The 18188-nt window shown below is 37.8% G+C and overlaps 1 protein-coding gene across 2 annotated transcripts in view; it reads right to left on the bottom strand.

The window, feature by feature from the left end:
* The window catches only part of LOC122402028 (6-phosphofructo-2-kinase/fructose-2,6-bisphosphatase-like), a 27752-nt gene extending 12238 nt beyond the window's left edge, over positions 1-15514 (bottom strand). The window contains exons 1-2 of one of the 2 annotated variants that reach the window (XM_043404536.1): positions 14398-15514; positions 1119-1283 (exon numbers count right to left, since the gene is read on the bottom strand). In XM_043404536.1, the coding sequence (XP_043260471.1) occupies positions 1119-1283; positions 14398-14614 (382 nt within the window). In that variant the 5' untranslated portion in view covers positions 14615-15514. Of the gene's footprint in view, positions 1-1118; positions 1284-3125; positions 3324-14397 lie in introns of those variants that run through there. The other variant, XM_043404537.1, reaches the window with a different exon arrangement.
* Positions 15515-18188: the final 2674 nt, after the last annotated feature.

The raw sequence follows: 18188 nt of genomic DNA on the forward strand, positions 1-18188 counted from the left end.
ATTTTGTTCCGTAAAGAGAACTATGTATGTCTAATGAAAGCTGTGATTCAATCAGTGCACTGTCTAGACTTTACTCCGATTCGATTATGATTCAGCAATAATGATAATTTACTTTTTTCCTGTTCCTGTCAATCAGAATTTGTAACAAAACACATAGAAAAATTGCAAACAACGTTCAAATTTCAAACAAAAGGTAGTAGATTCTTTTAGAAACTTTACTTAATTTTTATTTTACCACAAAAGTAAGATGGTCGAAAACTAAAAACATTGGAGCATAATTTTCTGGTATTTTTCACGATATCGTTTAATTATTCAATCTCTACATTTTGACAAGTTCAATTTATTCCTTTCGAAACTAGAATTTTTGCCAGATCAACATCCTGCCGATACCATTACAAATGGCGTCGTAAATGTAATGGAGTATCATCCAACAGGAAGGGTGATATAAAGTCCAACAAATGTCAATATCGTCGTTAAAGGGCAAAGAATAGAAACCGATAAAACACGTTGTATTAAAAATGTCACAGCACGCATCGACGCTACATCCTAATCGATTGTACTCTTTTTAATGCGTGGTATTACTGCACGCCATATGTGCACGTTAAGTCGACTAAACACTTCATTGTTCGTGAGGCTGCATACGTTCGTAAATGAGAACAAAATTGTTAAAACTGTTCAAACGTGTGCACCGAGCAATCAAACGAGTCGATAAAAATATTTATAACGCGATGGAAGAACGTTTCAAATACTCGTAATACTCCCGAAGAATTCAGTTTTTTATATGCAGAATAATCTATGAAATCCACTTTCAAACCTGTTAATCAAAATCCAAACAAAATTGTGGCAAGTAAAAAATGGACGACAATTGTTTCGATTAAGGAAGTGTTATTAATCCTTTGACATAACAAACAATTCATCGAGTGTATATTATTTTTTTTTTTTTTTAAATTTACAAAAAAAGATTGCAAAAAACAGATTTGTTTTAAGAATAGTTTGCAAACATGTGAAAATGTATGGTTTATGACTGACTTAAATGTGAATTATAGCTTCGTGAAGAGCGACGAGTCGTACGATACGAAGTGTTATTAGAGGACAGTAAAAGAAACCATTTTCCTTACCTTTGGTGGAATAGCTATTCCAGTTGAGCCTGCGCGAAAGGCATTGAGCGACCTGGCTTTTTCCACGTCCAGGAAGGCCGCACATCGCGATCACCACCCCCGCGAACTTGCGCGGCGATTTCGTGACTCCTGGCATCCTGATCGGGATTTTGTCTTTACCAGGTTCTGCAAAAAACCAGCGAGAGAACCGTTCGATGAGAATGTAGTTGAATTATGCAAACCTGAACGATGATGACTCATGTTTGAACGCGTGCCACGTTGGTCAGGTTCGGGACAAAGGTTTTTCCGCAGCGTTTCCCCAAACTATTTCAGTCGTCGTTTCTCGCCTCGTAATTCATTTCCGAAACACTCGTGTTCTATTGTGGCTATTTCGTTCTTAATTCTTCAAATACACGGTGTTCCCAGTACCCAAAATGGACTACTCTATAGTTGCAAAAGATGGCAGAGGAAAATTTTCCACCGTTTAACAGGGCTTCAAGTTTTTCAATTAATTCATTTTCAAACAATTGGACGAACTAGAGAAATATACATATCATACAGTACAGAAAAATAAGAGAATAAAATTTACAAACAGTATGGTTTATAATAGAGTTTTTTCTGAATTTGAGAAAAAGTCTACAATATTGATATAGAGGAGTCCCATTTTGTTTTGTGTTTGCAATTTTTCACGGGGGAATTTTTTTCACAGTTTGGGGAACGCTGTTTCGTGGGAATAACAACGCCATAAGGAGACACCTGCCTCGCTTCTTGCATCATTTCGCGTTAGAAACACTTGCATCGCCACCGTTTATGTTCGTTCGACTCGAATGGCCAGTAAACGTGCAATTAAACCGCCATTTAGTTGGCTTGAGTGAGTTCCACCAGTTCCAAGAACAAAGTTCCGCTCAAAATCGCTTCTAACGAAACCTGACAGGCCTGATTCGTTCGCAAGAAGCGAGGCAGTACCAGCAGAGCCTCGATTATTGCAGTTAATTAGAGTTGGAAATTCCTGATTACCACAGTAATGAGTAACTCTATCCCCAACTTTGCTCGTTAGCGACCATCCTCTCCACTTGTCGATCCAACGAACGAAGTTCTCGCGCAATAATCGAGGCACTAGCGTTCGCACGATGGAACATTTCGTATCGTCAAAATGGCGCGGTCTTTCGCGAAGTGTGCTTCGCCATGATCGGTCTGTTTGTTGTTATATACGGCGAACCGTTTTAGCGGATGCATCGTCGACGTCAGTATTGGCGATCTGCCAACGAAACTTTGCGTCAGGGATCGTTCGATCATAAAGCAGCAACGTGAAATCATGTAACGTCGCTCGGCATGGAATAAGAAATTCTGGTCACGTTGCAATCCATACGCGACGGAAATGGAATGAGCTTCCCACGATGCACGAACTTTGCCCGTTTCGTTTCATTTATTGGTGAATCGATAACTCGAAAAATTATTATTTTCAAATTAACACGAATAGTTTGTATGGAAATCGCCCGACTTTCCCTGTTCTGAATTGTTTCTCGAGTGTAAAGTTATTCGAGGTCGAGGAAAATTATTGCAGTATCGAATCGAAGGCTTGCGTAAAAAAATAAATACGATTCTTAATATAAAACGTGACACGTTTCGAGAGAAAGATCTTAATTGCTCTTAGCAACGTCTATCTTGCGATCTACAATTGCATCAGTGCCAAATCGTAATGTACTTTGACACGTGTCACCGATTTTCACGAGAAACCTTTCAACAGATATTAATCGTGGGATATTTATTAATTAGTTCATCTTGAATTCTATATTAACGCAGACCGGAAGTGGTCGAGGCGAGGTTCTGACGAACGATAAAGCGAGCCATCTTCGAATACGAATATGTATTTGGGAAATAAATTATCATATGAATTTTAATTAATTATGAATTGATTAATGTTTAAATTACAATTAACGTTTTCCTTTCGCGACTCCGTTAATTTTACATGTTTTCAGAGAACGGAAAACAAAGTGGAAGCTACCCTCGAGCAAATCGTTTTCTTACCAATGACACACATGTTTTCAATAGCTTGTCACGTCGCTCCAATATCGAATCGATAATATGAAACGCGTTTTGATACTGTTCACCAGTGAGAGCACGCTCGTGCAAATTGCTCCTGTGAATTTCTAACGAACACTGAGAGCCCGTCGTGTGGTTCGCACATTGCGAACCGACCGTAGGTGATCTTTATATTTAGACTTCTCGGCTCGTGCGACGACTTTTGGCTGCGCTTTCGCGGCATAAAGCTCGAGAACACATCGGTTCTCACTGTGCATCCATCACTTCGAGCTAACGAGTGACGCAGCATCGTCGAATCGTTGCCAAAAGTTCCGTTGCACGCGCAGAAATCGAAGCTCGATTCATGAAACTCGATCGACGTCCATTCATCGTTTCGTCCCGTTCGAAATCGTCCAATCCCCGAACACCGAATCGCCTGTTCGATAGTCATGGACTCCGGTTCAATCGATTCAATGACATTTCGTTAGAACCGTATTTTTACAGCTACACACATAGTAACGATAAATGGGCCGCCATTTTTAGCGTATGCAAATATGAAAAATAGATGCAAAATCTATGCGGAGCGCGCAGAGGTGAACGCAGGCTTGAGGCTGAAGGTTGGAAAAATAGAAATATCGTGCATTCGAAGCGCAAAAATACTTATCCTTCTTTATAATTAAAATTAAGAATACTAATTTGTTGGAAGCTTCGTTAAAAAGTTCCGCTCGAATGAATTTTTTTCTCGAAAATGCGCAGGATTTGTAATTGGCCCTAGAATCTAGAAATAATTTTTTTAGAACGATTCGAAATTTTTTTTTTCACCGAGAGGCACCCCTTGTCGATTTCCCCCAAAAATTAATTTTTCATTTTTAAAAAATTTGTTTGACGCCCTACAGGAAAGTTGTCTAATACTTTTTTGTAGGGGCCCATGAGCTCTACTTCAGAAAAAAGTTTCATTGATATATATTTACTATTCTAGGAGTTATGGTCGTTTGAAAATTGGATCATTATTATGGGGTTTTTCTAACTTTATGGAGTCAAGGAACAACTTTTCGAATATTCTTGGAATATCTACATATTCTACGCTAAAATACGCGTTGTTTGCCCTTTGAAACATTAAAATCCTCCAATCCGTTCAGGAGTTATGGCGTTTTAAAGATTCGCATGAAATTTTGGAGCAACATTTCTGGCCTGCAATTATATTGTCGGTAAGGAATTTTTTTCTCGAAAACGCGTAGGAATTCGGGAGTGTGTCTATTGACCAAAAATGATTGTAATTGATGCTTGCAACCAAACACAATTTTTTCAAAATGATTTGAAATTTTTTAATAACTTTTTTAACGAAGCTTCAGTCAAGAAACTGATATTCTTGATTTCCTCCAGGGGTGGCCAGTATTGGTCTGTAATTTTACTGTATAGAATTAAATGTTTCGCTAGAAACGAATAAAAATTAAATGATTTGATTAAATTGTTGGTCAAATCTTATTCAAATTTTCCCAATCCGCGTGTCCCGTCCGAATTTGCATTATTCATGCCAAATGACTAATTTTGCAATCGTTGGCCTGTCAAGTTTAAATTATATCTATAAATACTTTGTTTTTCGAGATAATCGTACAGAATTGGACGGTATCCTATCGAGGCCCGATATGGTTGATCCCATCGCGACATTTGACTGTTTCGTACGTCGAGAATGTAATCTCGGTGACCTATGGGTCGTTGGAAATTAGTTGCAACCGGAACGGTGTTTACAAGATAATGGTATACACGGAACGTCGAGAGTACGATCTATCGCGTGCTTCGAAAAATCACCGGATGGCACAATCCATCGACCATTATCACTCTGTGCCCACGCTTAAAATGCTCTCAGACACAACACTGGTAGGTAGAAACGATAATGGGTCAGCCACTTGGGCGAGTTTACGGGCCAATTGTGGGGTAAAATTTTTTACGGAGACCATGATACGTCGTGGACGATTTCATCATTCGCGGTAATCGGCTTTCGGACTGTTTCCATTTCGCGTATCTTTTATTGCTTTCGCGAGCAACCGATCCCGTCAGCAAAATTAATTACCAACCGGACCCCTTGATCTCGAAGATCAAAAAGCCACGGTCGAGATACAACGAAACGGAAAATACTTCATTAATTTCACAAATAATGGGAGAAAAAATAATTTATCATTCTAATTAATTCGACCAAATGTTTTACACGAGATTGTCAATTTATTTGTATAAATCAACTTTCGTTCTGTCCACAAGCGAATTATCAAATTTAGAATTCGAGAGCCTTTCGAGTTGGTGGAATAAACATTTACTAAAATTATTTCATTTGAGACTGTTCAAATAAATTAACACACGATTAGTTCAAATAACGTCGAGTCGAACGAGGTGATATATCATTTTAATGATCAATTTTTAAATGCTTCGTTTTAGTAATGGCTAAGTTAAGAATAATTCTTTCGAGGGATCTCTGCGTAAGTTAAATATCGCATAAATCGAATTGTGGATATAGAATTGTATAAAGGAACGATTCAAATAAAAATTAGTAGGTTTATAGGCCATTCAATATAGTTTAATGAGATATTTTTTACTTTTTTTTCCAATCATTAATTTGAGGACAAAATTTGAAAAGCTTACAAACTCCCGCCATTTTGAACAGAAAACGTAACCAGCCTTCAAATAGTATGTATATTGTAATAGTTCAAATATTCGAATGAAAAAAGATTCTAAAGAGGCTCCGACTCTAACTCGAATGCAACATAACGTTTTCGAAAGTGAAACACTCCGGAAACGGAAGTTTCGTCCCGATGGAACGATTCCAGCTTTTGTTTCGTCCACAGTCTCGCGTAACGTTCGATCGAAGCTAGTGCAATATAAATCGATCATGTGCTACGTTATAGTGCGATGTAATAAGAAGCCCCACCACAGTGAAACAACGTTAAACGTAGTTTAATAGTTCGTGCGTTGATCTGGCGCATGTTGTTAAACGGTTCTTGCATACAGTGGGAGACAAAAGTATTCGTAGAATAGAAATGTAGAAATCAACACTGTTTCTTTCAAGTGTATTAATTATTGTAAGTTATAATTGTAAGTTATACACATTGTAAGTTATAATTGAATATTCGTGGAATGTTAAAATCTCAGTTGAACAAAAGCATTTAATTTACAATGTTAGATTCATCCATTGTAGATTTTGGAGTAACGTGTGAGGTGAACAACTTTTTACCTCATAACGCGTTAAATAAAAATTTGAATTTGAATTAAAGAAGATTCTGTTTCATTGAAACAAATAAAATCTCGTCTATCACGAATAAATTATTCAATTTTCATTTCTTATGGTAAAATATTTGCAGCACTAATGATAATGATAATACTCCTTTACATTTTAATGTTCCGTTCGAACGTGTTTTACATATATCTTCAGTGATAGGTAGCTAACAAATTCTACAATGTTCGAAGCAAGTTGAAGTAAAATTAAATGTTAGAGCTACATGATAATAAAAAAAGAGTTATTTATAGTACAAGTCTATACTTAATGTCAAGTATCTAAGTTCTTTTAACATATGCATGCATTTAACCGTAGGCATGTAAATTATGTAAATAACGTAAAATTAACATTTAAATGCAGCCCAGAGTCGACCATGCAGCCTATTTGTCGCAGTCATTGTCAGCTTTCCAAGGGAACATGCTGCTTTCGATGCAACATCGAAAGGCCGGAACAAGGGTGGGGAATCATTTAACATTAGAAGGCTATTGTCGTTTTAAAGTTTCTCCATGGGACTGTACGTTTAATATTCAGTCAATTCAAACGAAGAACAGCAGTTTAAACAGGCGTTTAAACATGTGCAACCTTAAATAAAGAATTCGTCGAACGGAAGTAGAATAGAAATAGGGGTTCGTCGAATAAAATTTTACCCATTTGTGTGTTTATAAAAACATATAAAATTATACGAAATAATTGATCGCTGTCAAAATAAGTGCCGTCTCATTTTTTAACCGGAGATAACTCGCGTGGCTATGTTATGTGTACGAAAACACAGAGTTCGAAGTCCACGTGCAAGATCACTAAAAATAATCGTACTCGTTTGAGCGCTAAAATCCAGAGAGCATATTTATTGGCGCCTTCCGTATCGCGAATTTACGATTCAATTCTCAATACGTATCACCCCTTTAGGCTGCAGGGAACGAGAATCAGGTCAGCGCGAGAGAATCAATAATCGCGGACTCGTCGAAAAATTCTGGCTCGTTCCGTCGCCACGCAGGTCATTTCTATCACGAACGATTCAAATTGCAAAATCGATTCATAAAAATTGTTGATAATTCTATAAAACGCAAATTTATTGCTTTTTATTGAAATGAATTTAACTTTGAAAATTTTGAGCGACTCTAGGTCATGATCGATCAGATATCGATTGTCTCAAGTCCTCAAATTCGGGTCACTTACGACTGTTGTCAAAATCGACGTTGAAATATTTGGAAACGATGTCGAAGGCATAAATGCTCGTATTACAAATTTAGAAAATATCAAAATTTTAATTTTATTTTACGGATATATAAAAATAAAAAATAATAGAGGAATATATTTTTTTAAGAGTGGTACTTCCAGCCACGACAGACGAAGAATCTAATCAGCACCGAAGATTATGATTCTAACACCCTACTTATCGAGCAATTAAAATTTTCACGATCGGTCAAGATTTTGCTGTCACTAATGGCATCGAGCGTAGTTTATCGGTGAATATCAATCAAAATTCTGACAACATGAAGAGGTTAACGAAGAGGAATACGATAATAACACGATACTCCGAAAATTCCGGGGCGAAGCCGTCGGTCAATATTGGGACGTCTGATAAGGAATTAGAGCGGTCGTAATAAGTCACAGATAAAGTGTATCCGTATAATCGCGATGGCGGCGGGTTACGAGACAGCGTGTACTATTTTATCGTGATATTTATATGCGTGCGTGTGCACAAGGACAGCATAAATAATTGGCGTGCGCTGAAAGCGACGCACGTGCAATGACTATACGCGAACGCGCGAAGGCAGCGATTCAGCAACGACAACAATTCACCCTTGCGACTCTAATAACATCCTTATGGAGTATCCTTGAAAACATTCCTTCCTTTGCTTTATTTCCCCTTAACGCCTGTTCCTTTCACATTTTACCGCGTCTCGCGCGTCTCCATCTTGCGATCTGTCCCCACCCAGCGTCGCCTTTCAGAGGGATCGGTATTTCTCGAACAAATTCACCGTCGCGTCGATCCCTGATTAGATTACTAATCGCGCGACTTATAAAACGCCTAACAGACTGCCTGACGCAACAGAAATTAATTGGGGGATACCTTACACGTGTTGACACTCGAAATTTGAATTCTGCGCGCGTCGGTCAAACACCTGCCGGCGATAACGCGCTAATAACGCGCGACACCTTACCTATCTTTCATTAACATACGTTTCTCAGAATACTAATGAACCTGCTCTGTCGCAGGCTGGCTCTTATCTAGATAAGAAACTCGTTTGAAATAAAAATGATTACCGGTGCTTGTTCGTTGAAAGATATTTTACGTATTACTACGACAAGTATATGATGAACCCAGTACAGATCGTTTCGATCAATACGATTAGGTAGTCTTCGATGAAATTAGTATCTAACAAGGTGTTAGAATATAAAGAAATCTACACTAATATACATTAAGTATTGTATTATCTCGAATACCAAGTAAACAACGTTGAGTAAGCTGGATAAATTGTTAGAGATATATCGATATGAATTCGTACAGGGTTTAAAAAGGATTTGAAAAGTTCTTTGACGTTTTGCAATCCGTAGCTCCGTTTTCGAGATATAAACAGTCGAAGAGACGCCATCGACACGTGTCACTTGTGTGTGAGTCGTCGCGCGACCAGCTGACAGGCGTATTAATAACGCGCGCCGGTAGCGACATCGTTAAAGTTTAACTGTCTATATCTCGAAGACGAGATCTCGGACTGCAAAATGGCACGGAACTTTTCGATCTCCTTTTATACGAGGAATCTGCTTCTTTCGAATTGCCTTAGTTTTTTTTAAGCACCCTGCACGTAAAAAAGAAATGTAAACAGTTTTGTTCCGTGTTAAATCGACTTTTTTCGACAAACTGCGAAGATTTAATTTATGGGCAAAAGCAGGAAAAAGATGTTATATAATGTTTGGCAATAAATACTATGTTATTGAATTATAAACTACGCGTGGAATATGCAACAACGCACAAAGAAGGTCAACTGCGTTTATCTGATCTGCGTGGTTATATAATTTTTACCATCTGGAAACAATTCCGTGTCGTTAATGGCATAATAAAAAATGATTACTTAATATTTTCAATTTCATGCATCAAAGTGGTGTCCTTGTGCTCGGATGCGAGATCGAAATCGATGAGTAATGGGGATTCTAGTTTGATGGGTCTTAAATGATAGATTATCCGATTGTTGAGGATTAACTGCTAGTAAGATTATTTTAATAAGGACATTAAAGGATAAACGTTCTCTTCTGTGTGCTGCCTATTTCATACGTATTTGTTTATGACTCAGTAACGAAGTATCTATAGATGAAGACTTAGCAGTTTGTCGAATAATTTTTGTGTACATTATTATTGTTTTTCCTCGTCTTTCTTGAATAATAATGTACTCAGAAATTGCTCAACGCTGTCGAAGCAATTGCAGGAATAACAAAAATAATGGAGGGTATATTTGAAAATATTTAAATTAGGTACATAAAGGAACTTAACAAAATGATGTGTGTAGAGTGTACAGTGACGCGAGTAGCATAATTTAACACTTTTCCTTCTTCCCGTTGGGAAAACCCCTAATGAATTATTTCCCAATAGGAAGAAAACAGGTATTCACAGCAAATTATATACATTTTCCTTTTAATATTTTGTTTAATTACAGAGGAAAAAATATGAAAGCTCTATAAAACCAACCAGTTCAAATAAAAAATTGAAACAGTTATATAGTTGACCGTTTATTATCAAACGATAAAATTTTTCAGAAAGATACAGGTTCAGATAACGCGAGTTATTTTTAGCCGACGATTAACGGAAGTTTTCGTTATCTTTCATTCCTTAGTCAAAATTAGTATCTAAAGTGTTTGAAGATGATCTTTTTCCATTGTTTAGAGCTACAATTGATGAAACAGCTCCCACGAGTTAGCGTGCAACAGCAAACGATGAATATTTATAGTGTTTACGAACGACGTGAATTCTTTCGCTGGAGTCTTATTATTGATTTTTTTTTTAATCTTTTCCTGCCGCACCTGTTGGGAAATATTAATCTAACGAACTATTGCATCAAGAAGGAACGCCCCTCGGCGTCGATGCAATTGGTGCGCGGCCACGACGACAAATAAATTAGATACCGTTTATCGGTGCATGTTAAATATTTGACGAGGCCTCGATTATCCGTGCTTGTTAAGTTACTCTCTACGTCTGTCGATAAACCTATCTGACAGATAAAAGTCCGTTGCGATAGTGTGTATTTACATTGTTTTCTTGCGTCCTCATGGTCGAAACTTCAATTTTTTTTCGCCTGTATCGATAAATGCGAAACGATCATTTTCCATTTTTCTTTCAACCCCAGAATACTGTCGTAAAGCAATCGATTTCTATTTTATCTACATACGTCTATGAGATAATTAATCACTACTTTTATTTATTTCTCCGGGTAAAAGAATAGAAATTCAAGAAATGATAGTATATGTGATTCTATTCTTTTTGAGCTTGTGTAAGATTATTTATTATATAGAGTGCTCATTTTTAGCATTTGGTAATAGATGTTGGAAACGACTACTCCGTATAGTCAATAATACACGTGTTCAAACCTGAATTTATCACGAGGAGCGTCGCTTTTTATAGAAACGAGGTGGAAAGGTGAAATTCAGCGAACGAGACTATTTTTCAGCTCAACCCAAATCCTTCGCCAGAATTGTTTACGAAATTTTTATTTGTCCCGCGGGACCAAACGCCGAGTCACACGTATCTATTTGCATCCGCGTGGTATTTATAGCGGTAATCCGAGAGTACAGTGCAACATGGTGGTGCAGCCAGAATTGCACCCCTTAAAAATAAATTAAAGTCACCCACCACGGAGGAACAAATTTAAACTGTAGAGCCTCCAGTTTAAAAATTTTAATTAATTCGAAAATGGATTTCGAAAATGGTTCGAAAATAAATGCATCGATATAATATTGAAATAAATTCACCCCAAGAATATTGTTTTAAAAAACTCACTGTTTTCAAAACACTTACTCATAAATATCTCAATCTAAAATGAAGATAATTTCTCAAAATGAGAGCGTCAGGGCTCGAAAAAACTGTTCCCAAATATAATCAGGTTATTGACAATTTTAATTAACTAAAATTATTTTTAACACTGGGATTTTTAATCTACTTAATTCAGAATCTTTTTCTTTGAATAAAAAAATATCGTACCGACTTGTTCGTAGTATAACAGTTCTAATTATATGAAATGTACAGGATGTCTTAAAATTACGAGACTAGTCGACGATGGGACGGGCATGTAAATGGCTGGTGTTGAAATAAATTAAAAAGTTTGCAACCAGTTGATGTTTTTGCACGTATAAACACTACGATACACGTTTTTTGTGCGTGCGTGCGTGCTGCATGTGCAGCTGCGCAACCAATTGACGGGCGTATAAATAGCTCCCACCGGGAATCACATCTGTACATTTTAACTGCTCGTGTATTCAAAATGGAGTCACAAATTCCAAAATGGAAAAACACTTTTCATTTGTTTTTTATGCGAAGAATCTGCACGTTTTGGCTTGTCTCATCATTTTAAACGTCCTGTATATAAAAGTGTCTATTGTAGGCGTCAATAGAAGCGTTCAAATAGTTTAGAAAAAGAAAAATAATTTATTTACGTCCACGTTGTATCTAAGTTACTGTAGTTACTGTTTGAGAAGATTCTTAATCTTCTTGGGGTTGAGATACCGTTTAAGTAAACTGAACCTGGTTTCTGAACGATTATACTACGATTTTTAAAAACATTATCTTCGCGCAAAGAAAAACGCAACGTGCCAATATATAATAACACCGTTAGTAGATTTCATGTTTATTTAAGACGGACCTTGTTTGTTGCATGTCTAAGCATTCGATGACGACAGTCCCGTTGCATAACACGATATCTCGATGACTTCGTTTTTTTTCTAAACGATAAAAGCTACGATAAATTTTGCAACCCGCTGATCAACGGCTCAATAATAAAACGGTTATTGGTCGATTTATCGAATAGTGATCCGATCGGGAGTGTAAATGAACCTTACCAGTGAATGGAAAAAAGTGTTTGCATTAGTTTGTTTGCAATAACTGCGCATACAAAAAAGAGTAATAGAAATTGGTATTGGTAATAATTCATTATTCATAAAAATTACATGAATCGTTAAGAATTCTTAATAATGATTTACAAGAATATGAAAGTCATATAACACAAAAAATAGAATGATTCTTTTTTACTAAAATGTTTTCGGTTATAAATAATGAGTCATAAAGTAGGAATTTTTTCCGTCAATGATAGCCATTATCGACGACAGAAATTTATTTTGCTCGTTTGTAACAATTGTACTGAAAGTTGTATTATCGACAATAACAAAATGTGAACCGTAACGGAAAATAAAATTCTGGTCGAACGTAATCGAAAAATTATTTCCGTCATCGACAACGATTACGAGGAGAAAACATTTTGGTCGTAAACAATGATTATTGTGTGACCAACAGGCTTAGAAATTGATATTTTTTGAAAAGTTTGCTTCAACATTATTCTTAATCGAAGCGAAAAACCACTTTTGGTAATGGTTATTTTCGTACAAATTTTTAGGATAACTATTTGGTCCCTGATTTGCACAGTTATGGTTACGAGAAATCACCCTATTTTTCATTGTAATTAAAATAAATTCTATTTTGGGAAGCGTCCCAAAGTATTGCATTTTCTAAAATTTGTGAACAACGAATTAAACTTTGCCCAAAAATTTAATACGTATAACCTGTTTGGATGGTTTATTATATTTTTTATTCCTCTTCAGCGAAATTCTATCAACGTTTTTATGCTTTTTCTTTTCCTTGCTTCCGAATCTAACGAGTGTCTTAGAATCTGCATTGAATAGATATCCGGTGTCTGCAAAAGTGCAGAAAATTGATTCGTAACATTACATAACAACTAGCCCCCTGGTTCTCTCAGAAGCGTGCTCGAATCTCTGTCTTCCTGAAAGTAACAAGAATGCCCAATTTAACTGCACTTTCCGATCCCGTTCTCGACCAATTTAACTATACGTCCTAGTAAATTAGTTCGCAACACCTCGATATAGTCTTCAGCAATCATCGTTTTACTAATAAACGCGATGCTCCAACGCCATCGTAAATCGTGCACGTCCATATCATGATTTGCCACCCCTGTGATTATCAGTTAGTCCAAGACTCTTCTGTTGGAGCTTCTGAACAAAACTTTATCCTATTTAAATATAGAAGAAGACAATTTTCCAAAATTGTATTTATTTAAACACATTTTGATGAATTTCTTCCAAATTTTGCCATATATCAATGTGGAAGATTTTTCACAGTTTTATGAAATTCGAGTCCTTAAAAAAGGGTGGGTTTACAATACATTTCTTGTAGTTTTGTTTCTCTTGAAATTTAATATTTTGTGTTTCATCTTTCAAGAATATTAAACTATTAGGTTGGTCAAAGTACTTACGGTTCTTAATATGTAAACAGAAAGTGATTCGTTCATGATAGTTTAATGGCCTCCTAGGAATCGAAGCCTTATCCATCGAATAAACGATTATTTAACAAAAACATGTATTCTTTCATGCGATTATTCGTTTTTTTACACAAATTGTTAGATTTTCGAAAATGCTCCATACTCCAAACTTTTCCCTTATAATCCCTTGTATTAAATATTAGCTACCGAATAATATAGTGTTTTGAACGAAACAGAAGTTGCGTTTCAGAGCCTCTCAAATTAAATGCATCGTCAAAACCGAATTTTTTAACCACCCCGATAAACAAGCTCTGTTTACGTTACGATCTTGGCAGTTGCATATACTCAAAGTCGCATAAAGCTCTATGCTTACTACCCAGAGAATCATAAGGTGGACTCTGTTGATCCCAAGAATTCCATAGAATTCTAAGAAACATCATTTTTGTACCGATGAAACGAGACAGTTACTCGCTAATTGTTACTCCGTGCAAATTATCATACCAAAGCAAATGCAAATACTTTCTCGAGCAGTATTTACCTTGGCTCTGTTCCTCGGTGCTCGGAGCCATGGCGGCTGAGGACGGGGCACCCTTCCGCGCGTCAGACGAACCGGAACCGTGATCTGCCAGCGTTATCGTCGGATCGTCGCTGCCCTCGTGACGGATGCCAGCCAGCAACGCGAGGTTCCTCACCGCGAGGCAGTAGCTGTGAATCGAAGCTTCCAGCAGGTCAAAGCAGGCGGCCACCCAGGGCATAACCGACGAAAGGTCCGGAAAGTTGCCTTCCAAGGGGAGCGGAGCCCGGTCGGCAGGTATACGGCGACGGGGTACGGTTTCGAACGACAAGAAAGATGAGAAAGGGAGCCCTGATGACGCTTCCGCGGCCGAATATCCAGCGAGCAAGAGCCCTCTATTTGTACGGAATAACCGATGAACTTGTCCTAAGTCTAGAACACCTCTCGTTCCTTCTGCCCTCGACACGCGGGCTAAAGTTCTTCCGAAAAATGATCGCTGCTAGTGTGCCGTATGATGGACAACAGGTCCTCCCTCATTCCAATTTGCTTGATCCTCACTTCCGGAGCCAGTTTGCGGGCTTCTTTGTCTTTTTCGTTCAGCACTCCGGTCTGTTCGCCTACCCTCGTGTTACCTGTCGTTTGCGATCGCTGTCTGTGACGTTACTCAGCTGTCTGTCCCGCAGACGTTTGTTGCTGCGGGTTGCTAGGCCCTGCGCACGCGCTGCCACACCAACTGTTATGCTGGTAGTTTACATAGTCACGGCGCTGCCCCACCGTCCTCTTACGCCTCCCGTTCCCTTCACGTCTCCTCTTCCACCGTGTCCGCGGTTTCCTGCTCGTGTTCTTACACCTGACCCTCTCTTTCCCTCCTGCACGGACCACGAGGACAACCTGTACTCGTCCAACGAGATTTCACCGAAAACCCCTACGATCGGTTACCAGCGAATCGCTTCAGAGGAATCGAATTCGATCGTCCGTTGCTGCTGATGCGATTCTGATTATCGCACAATAGCGTACACGCGATGCCGTTTCGATGCTCCGAAGCGAAAGCAAAGTGTATATGTATATATAGAACTACAGTGGAACGTGAAAGCGACCGGTCTGCACGCGACTCGAGTAGGTTCCAGCGACTGCTGTTCTTCCATCCGCAGCAGCTTTTAGCAACATCGACCCGGACATGGTAGGCGCCCTCTGTCGGAACCAGCCAATCAACGATACGCTGACCCCTCTACTCGTGCACAACAATCGCCGGTTGGGAATAGGTCGGATGAACCTAGCGTTCTGCCGACAAAACATCGATGTTCGTTGGACCAGCGAGACCCGGGCCAAAACAACTCCGCACTTTTTCGGGGCGTCGTACAATACGAAAACTTCGGGCACACCAAGGTGTGGCACGAAATCGCGCGATACACGCCAGGACCGGATTCACGCTAACCGATCCCCCACGCTTCTCTCGAAAACACGGGCGCCCCACTTTTAAATCCCCCAAACGTCTCCTCCGGTATTTTATATTCCATTCAAACTATAAGAAGAATATCTTTTTTTCAAGGTCATTCGTTTTGAAGTCATTCACGTTTTTTTTTTTATATTTTGTAGTTTCTTGTTTGGAGTAATCTTTTGCTTTCTTAAGCTTTTGTGATGAAAATAAAAAATACTCCAAACTGTACGTGATAGAAACATGGACGCGAATCACTTATTTAATTATCAATTCATTTATGGGGAATTTATATGAAAATTCTGTAGCTGATGGTAATTTCATATATTCTTGCGATTTGCATATACTTTGCATATAGTCTAATTTTTTAAAAAGCTGATACATGCTTAGTCTGACCAACAGGATCATCAACTTCGAAAGAAAAGGATCAATTAACCAAGAATCGAGTAAAGCAAAAATCTTGAACAAATCAACTAAGTGATCTAGCTGGATCCAACAGAATTTTTTTTTTCTTCGTGATGCCTTAAGTGCATGTTTTGCATATTGGTTGGTCCCAGGCCTGACGCGAGCGCAGGATATTTTAGCAGCGCCTAGACAACCGAAGTTCCTCTAAATTTGAATCGACGCTATTTACCGTTCCCTCGTACGTGTTTATTTTGGTCCTCGTTGAACTATTCCGTCGACTTTGTGTCCACGGAATTTGATTAACGGGGAATGTACATACGTAAACGTCCGCGGAATATCACGAGGATGACGATTGTTATGAGCGTAATTGAGCCCACCGGCGGCTGCCTTCCACCAGAACGTTTCTTTAGTCTTATCAGATGTATAAGCACGGCGTCTTGCATAAATCAAAGTCGTAATTTTTAATTGTACGCGTTGGATGTTTGTTATCGTTCCGCGAGTATAATTCAATGTCACGCATAGATGTTTTATTGCGCGCAAGAGTGCAGGGTGAGTCATGAGAAATTGGAGCGCCAAAGTGTCTATCTTGCACAAAAACACGGTGATAATTATGTAGGTTAGAGGTCGAGGTCATTGTCTGCCAAATTTTTAATATTGTTGATGTTATTTTCGATGGTATTGAATACCATGACGTTTGCAATCGTGTAAACAAATGCTCCAATTGTTTCGAGGCTTCGAAAAATATGGCTTTAAACGTTTACTGATATACTCCAAACTAAGATAAAAAATGAATACCGTGCTTCTAGATGTGTTGTAACAATTTTAATTTTGATTCCTTTGTTATTGCTTTATGTAATGTTTTATCAGATTAACTGGTAATTTCTTTGATACAAAGTCTTGATAACGGTTGTATTTCAATTCTTCGATAAGATCGCGTAGAAAATACAAATTGAAGTTCTCTGTTTTTGGGAAATACAGTAAACAAAGTACTTTCCTATATCGTGAGGTGTTGTTTCAATTTTTTCAAAGAATGCATTTATTACGTTGTCATCGTGTATGAAAGGTTCGATATAATTCTATCCTTAAGCGGGGAAACCTGTTGAGTCACGGTATCTAAGTGGTCTGGTCATTTTATGAAACACCTGCTGAGTTTGTAAACACTCGGTAAGGAAAACACAGTTAGAAACTTCGATTTAAATTCAATGGAATGTAATCGTTTTCTGTTCTCTTTAATTACTTCATACACGTACGTGTACGTTACATAAATACTATAGCGAAGGAAACGTTTTTCTGCAAATAAATAAAGGAACAATGCGTAAGATAAAAGCGGGGAAAACAGTATTAGTAATTAAAGGAGTATATGGAATATTTTCTTTTTCACTGCACTTGTTATTGCCTTTAGTTCCAACTGATTGGCACATATTTATTACTAAATTACTAAATTTAAGGTCATTTATAGATCATAGTAGTACGTAATTGAACTCGAACTCGTATCGTCAGATGAAAATAACAAATATGTGCAATTGTGTCAATAGAAGAATATTAACACGTTGATTGCCACGCGAGTTTTATGTATTTTTCTCCGAAAGCCACAATCGTGAATTTTATTATAAACATGTGGTAAAAAACTGGATACTTCGATTAAATTAGATTATATTCTTATCGATCTATAGTGCATTCAATAATTGTACAGTTTTCAGGAAAAAATTGCGCCTCGAAATTAAAAAAAGAACAGGTCGGAGAATCTCAAAGTCGTAAATTACAACCGAGGAAATAAAAACAAATCATAGCTTAATCCTTCGATCGTATATTGATCTTCGATAATAGTCGAACAATCTAGCCCACTCGAAGACTTTCACCGAGTGTGATAAGCATTTTTTATCCATTTACATCTATTCTGTGTCAACAATCAATGCAAACATTTTTTTATTACATAATTCCTATCGAAATATTACCAAACACCGTTTCGTTCAAA

Source organism: Colletes gigas, unplaced genomic scaffold (genome assembly GCF_013123115.1).
Source record: "Colletes gigas isolate AHSC1104 unplaced genomic scaffold, ASM1312311v1 Colletes_gigas_Sc00031, whole genome shotgun sequence".
Lineage (NCBI taxonomy): Eukaryota > Metazoa > Arthropoda > Insecta > Hymenoptera > Colletidae > Colletes > Colletes gigas.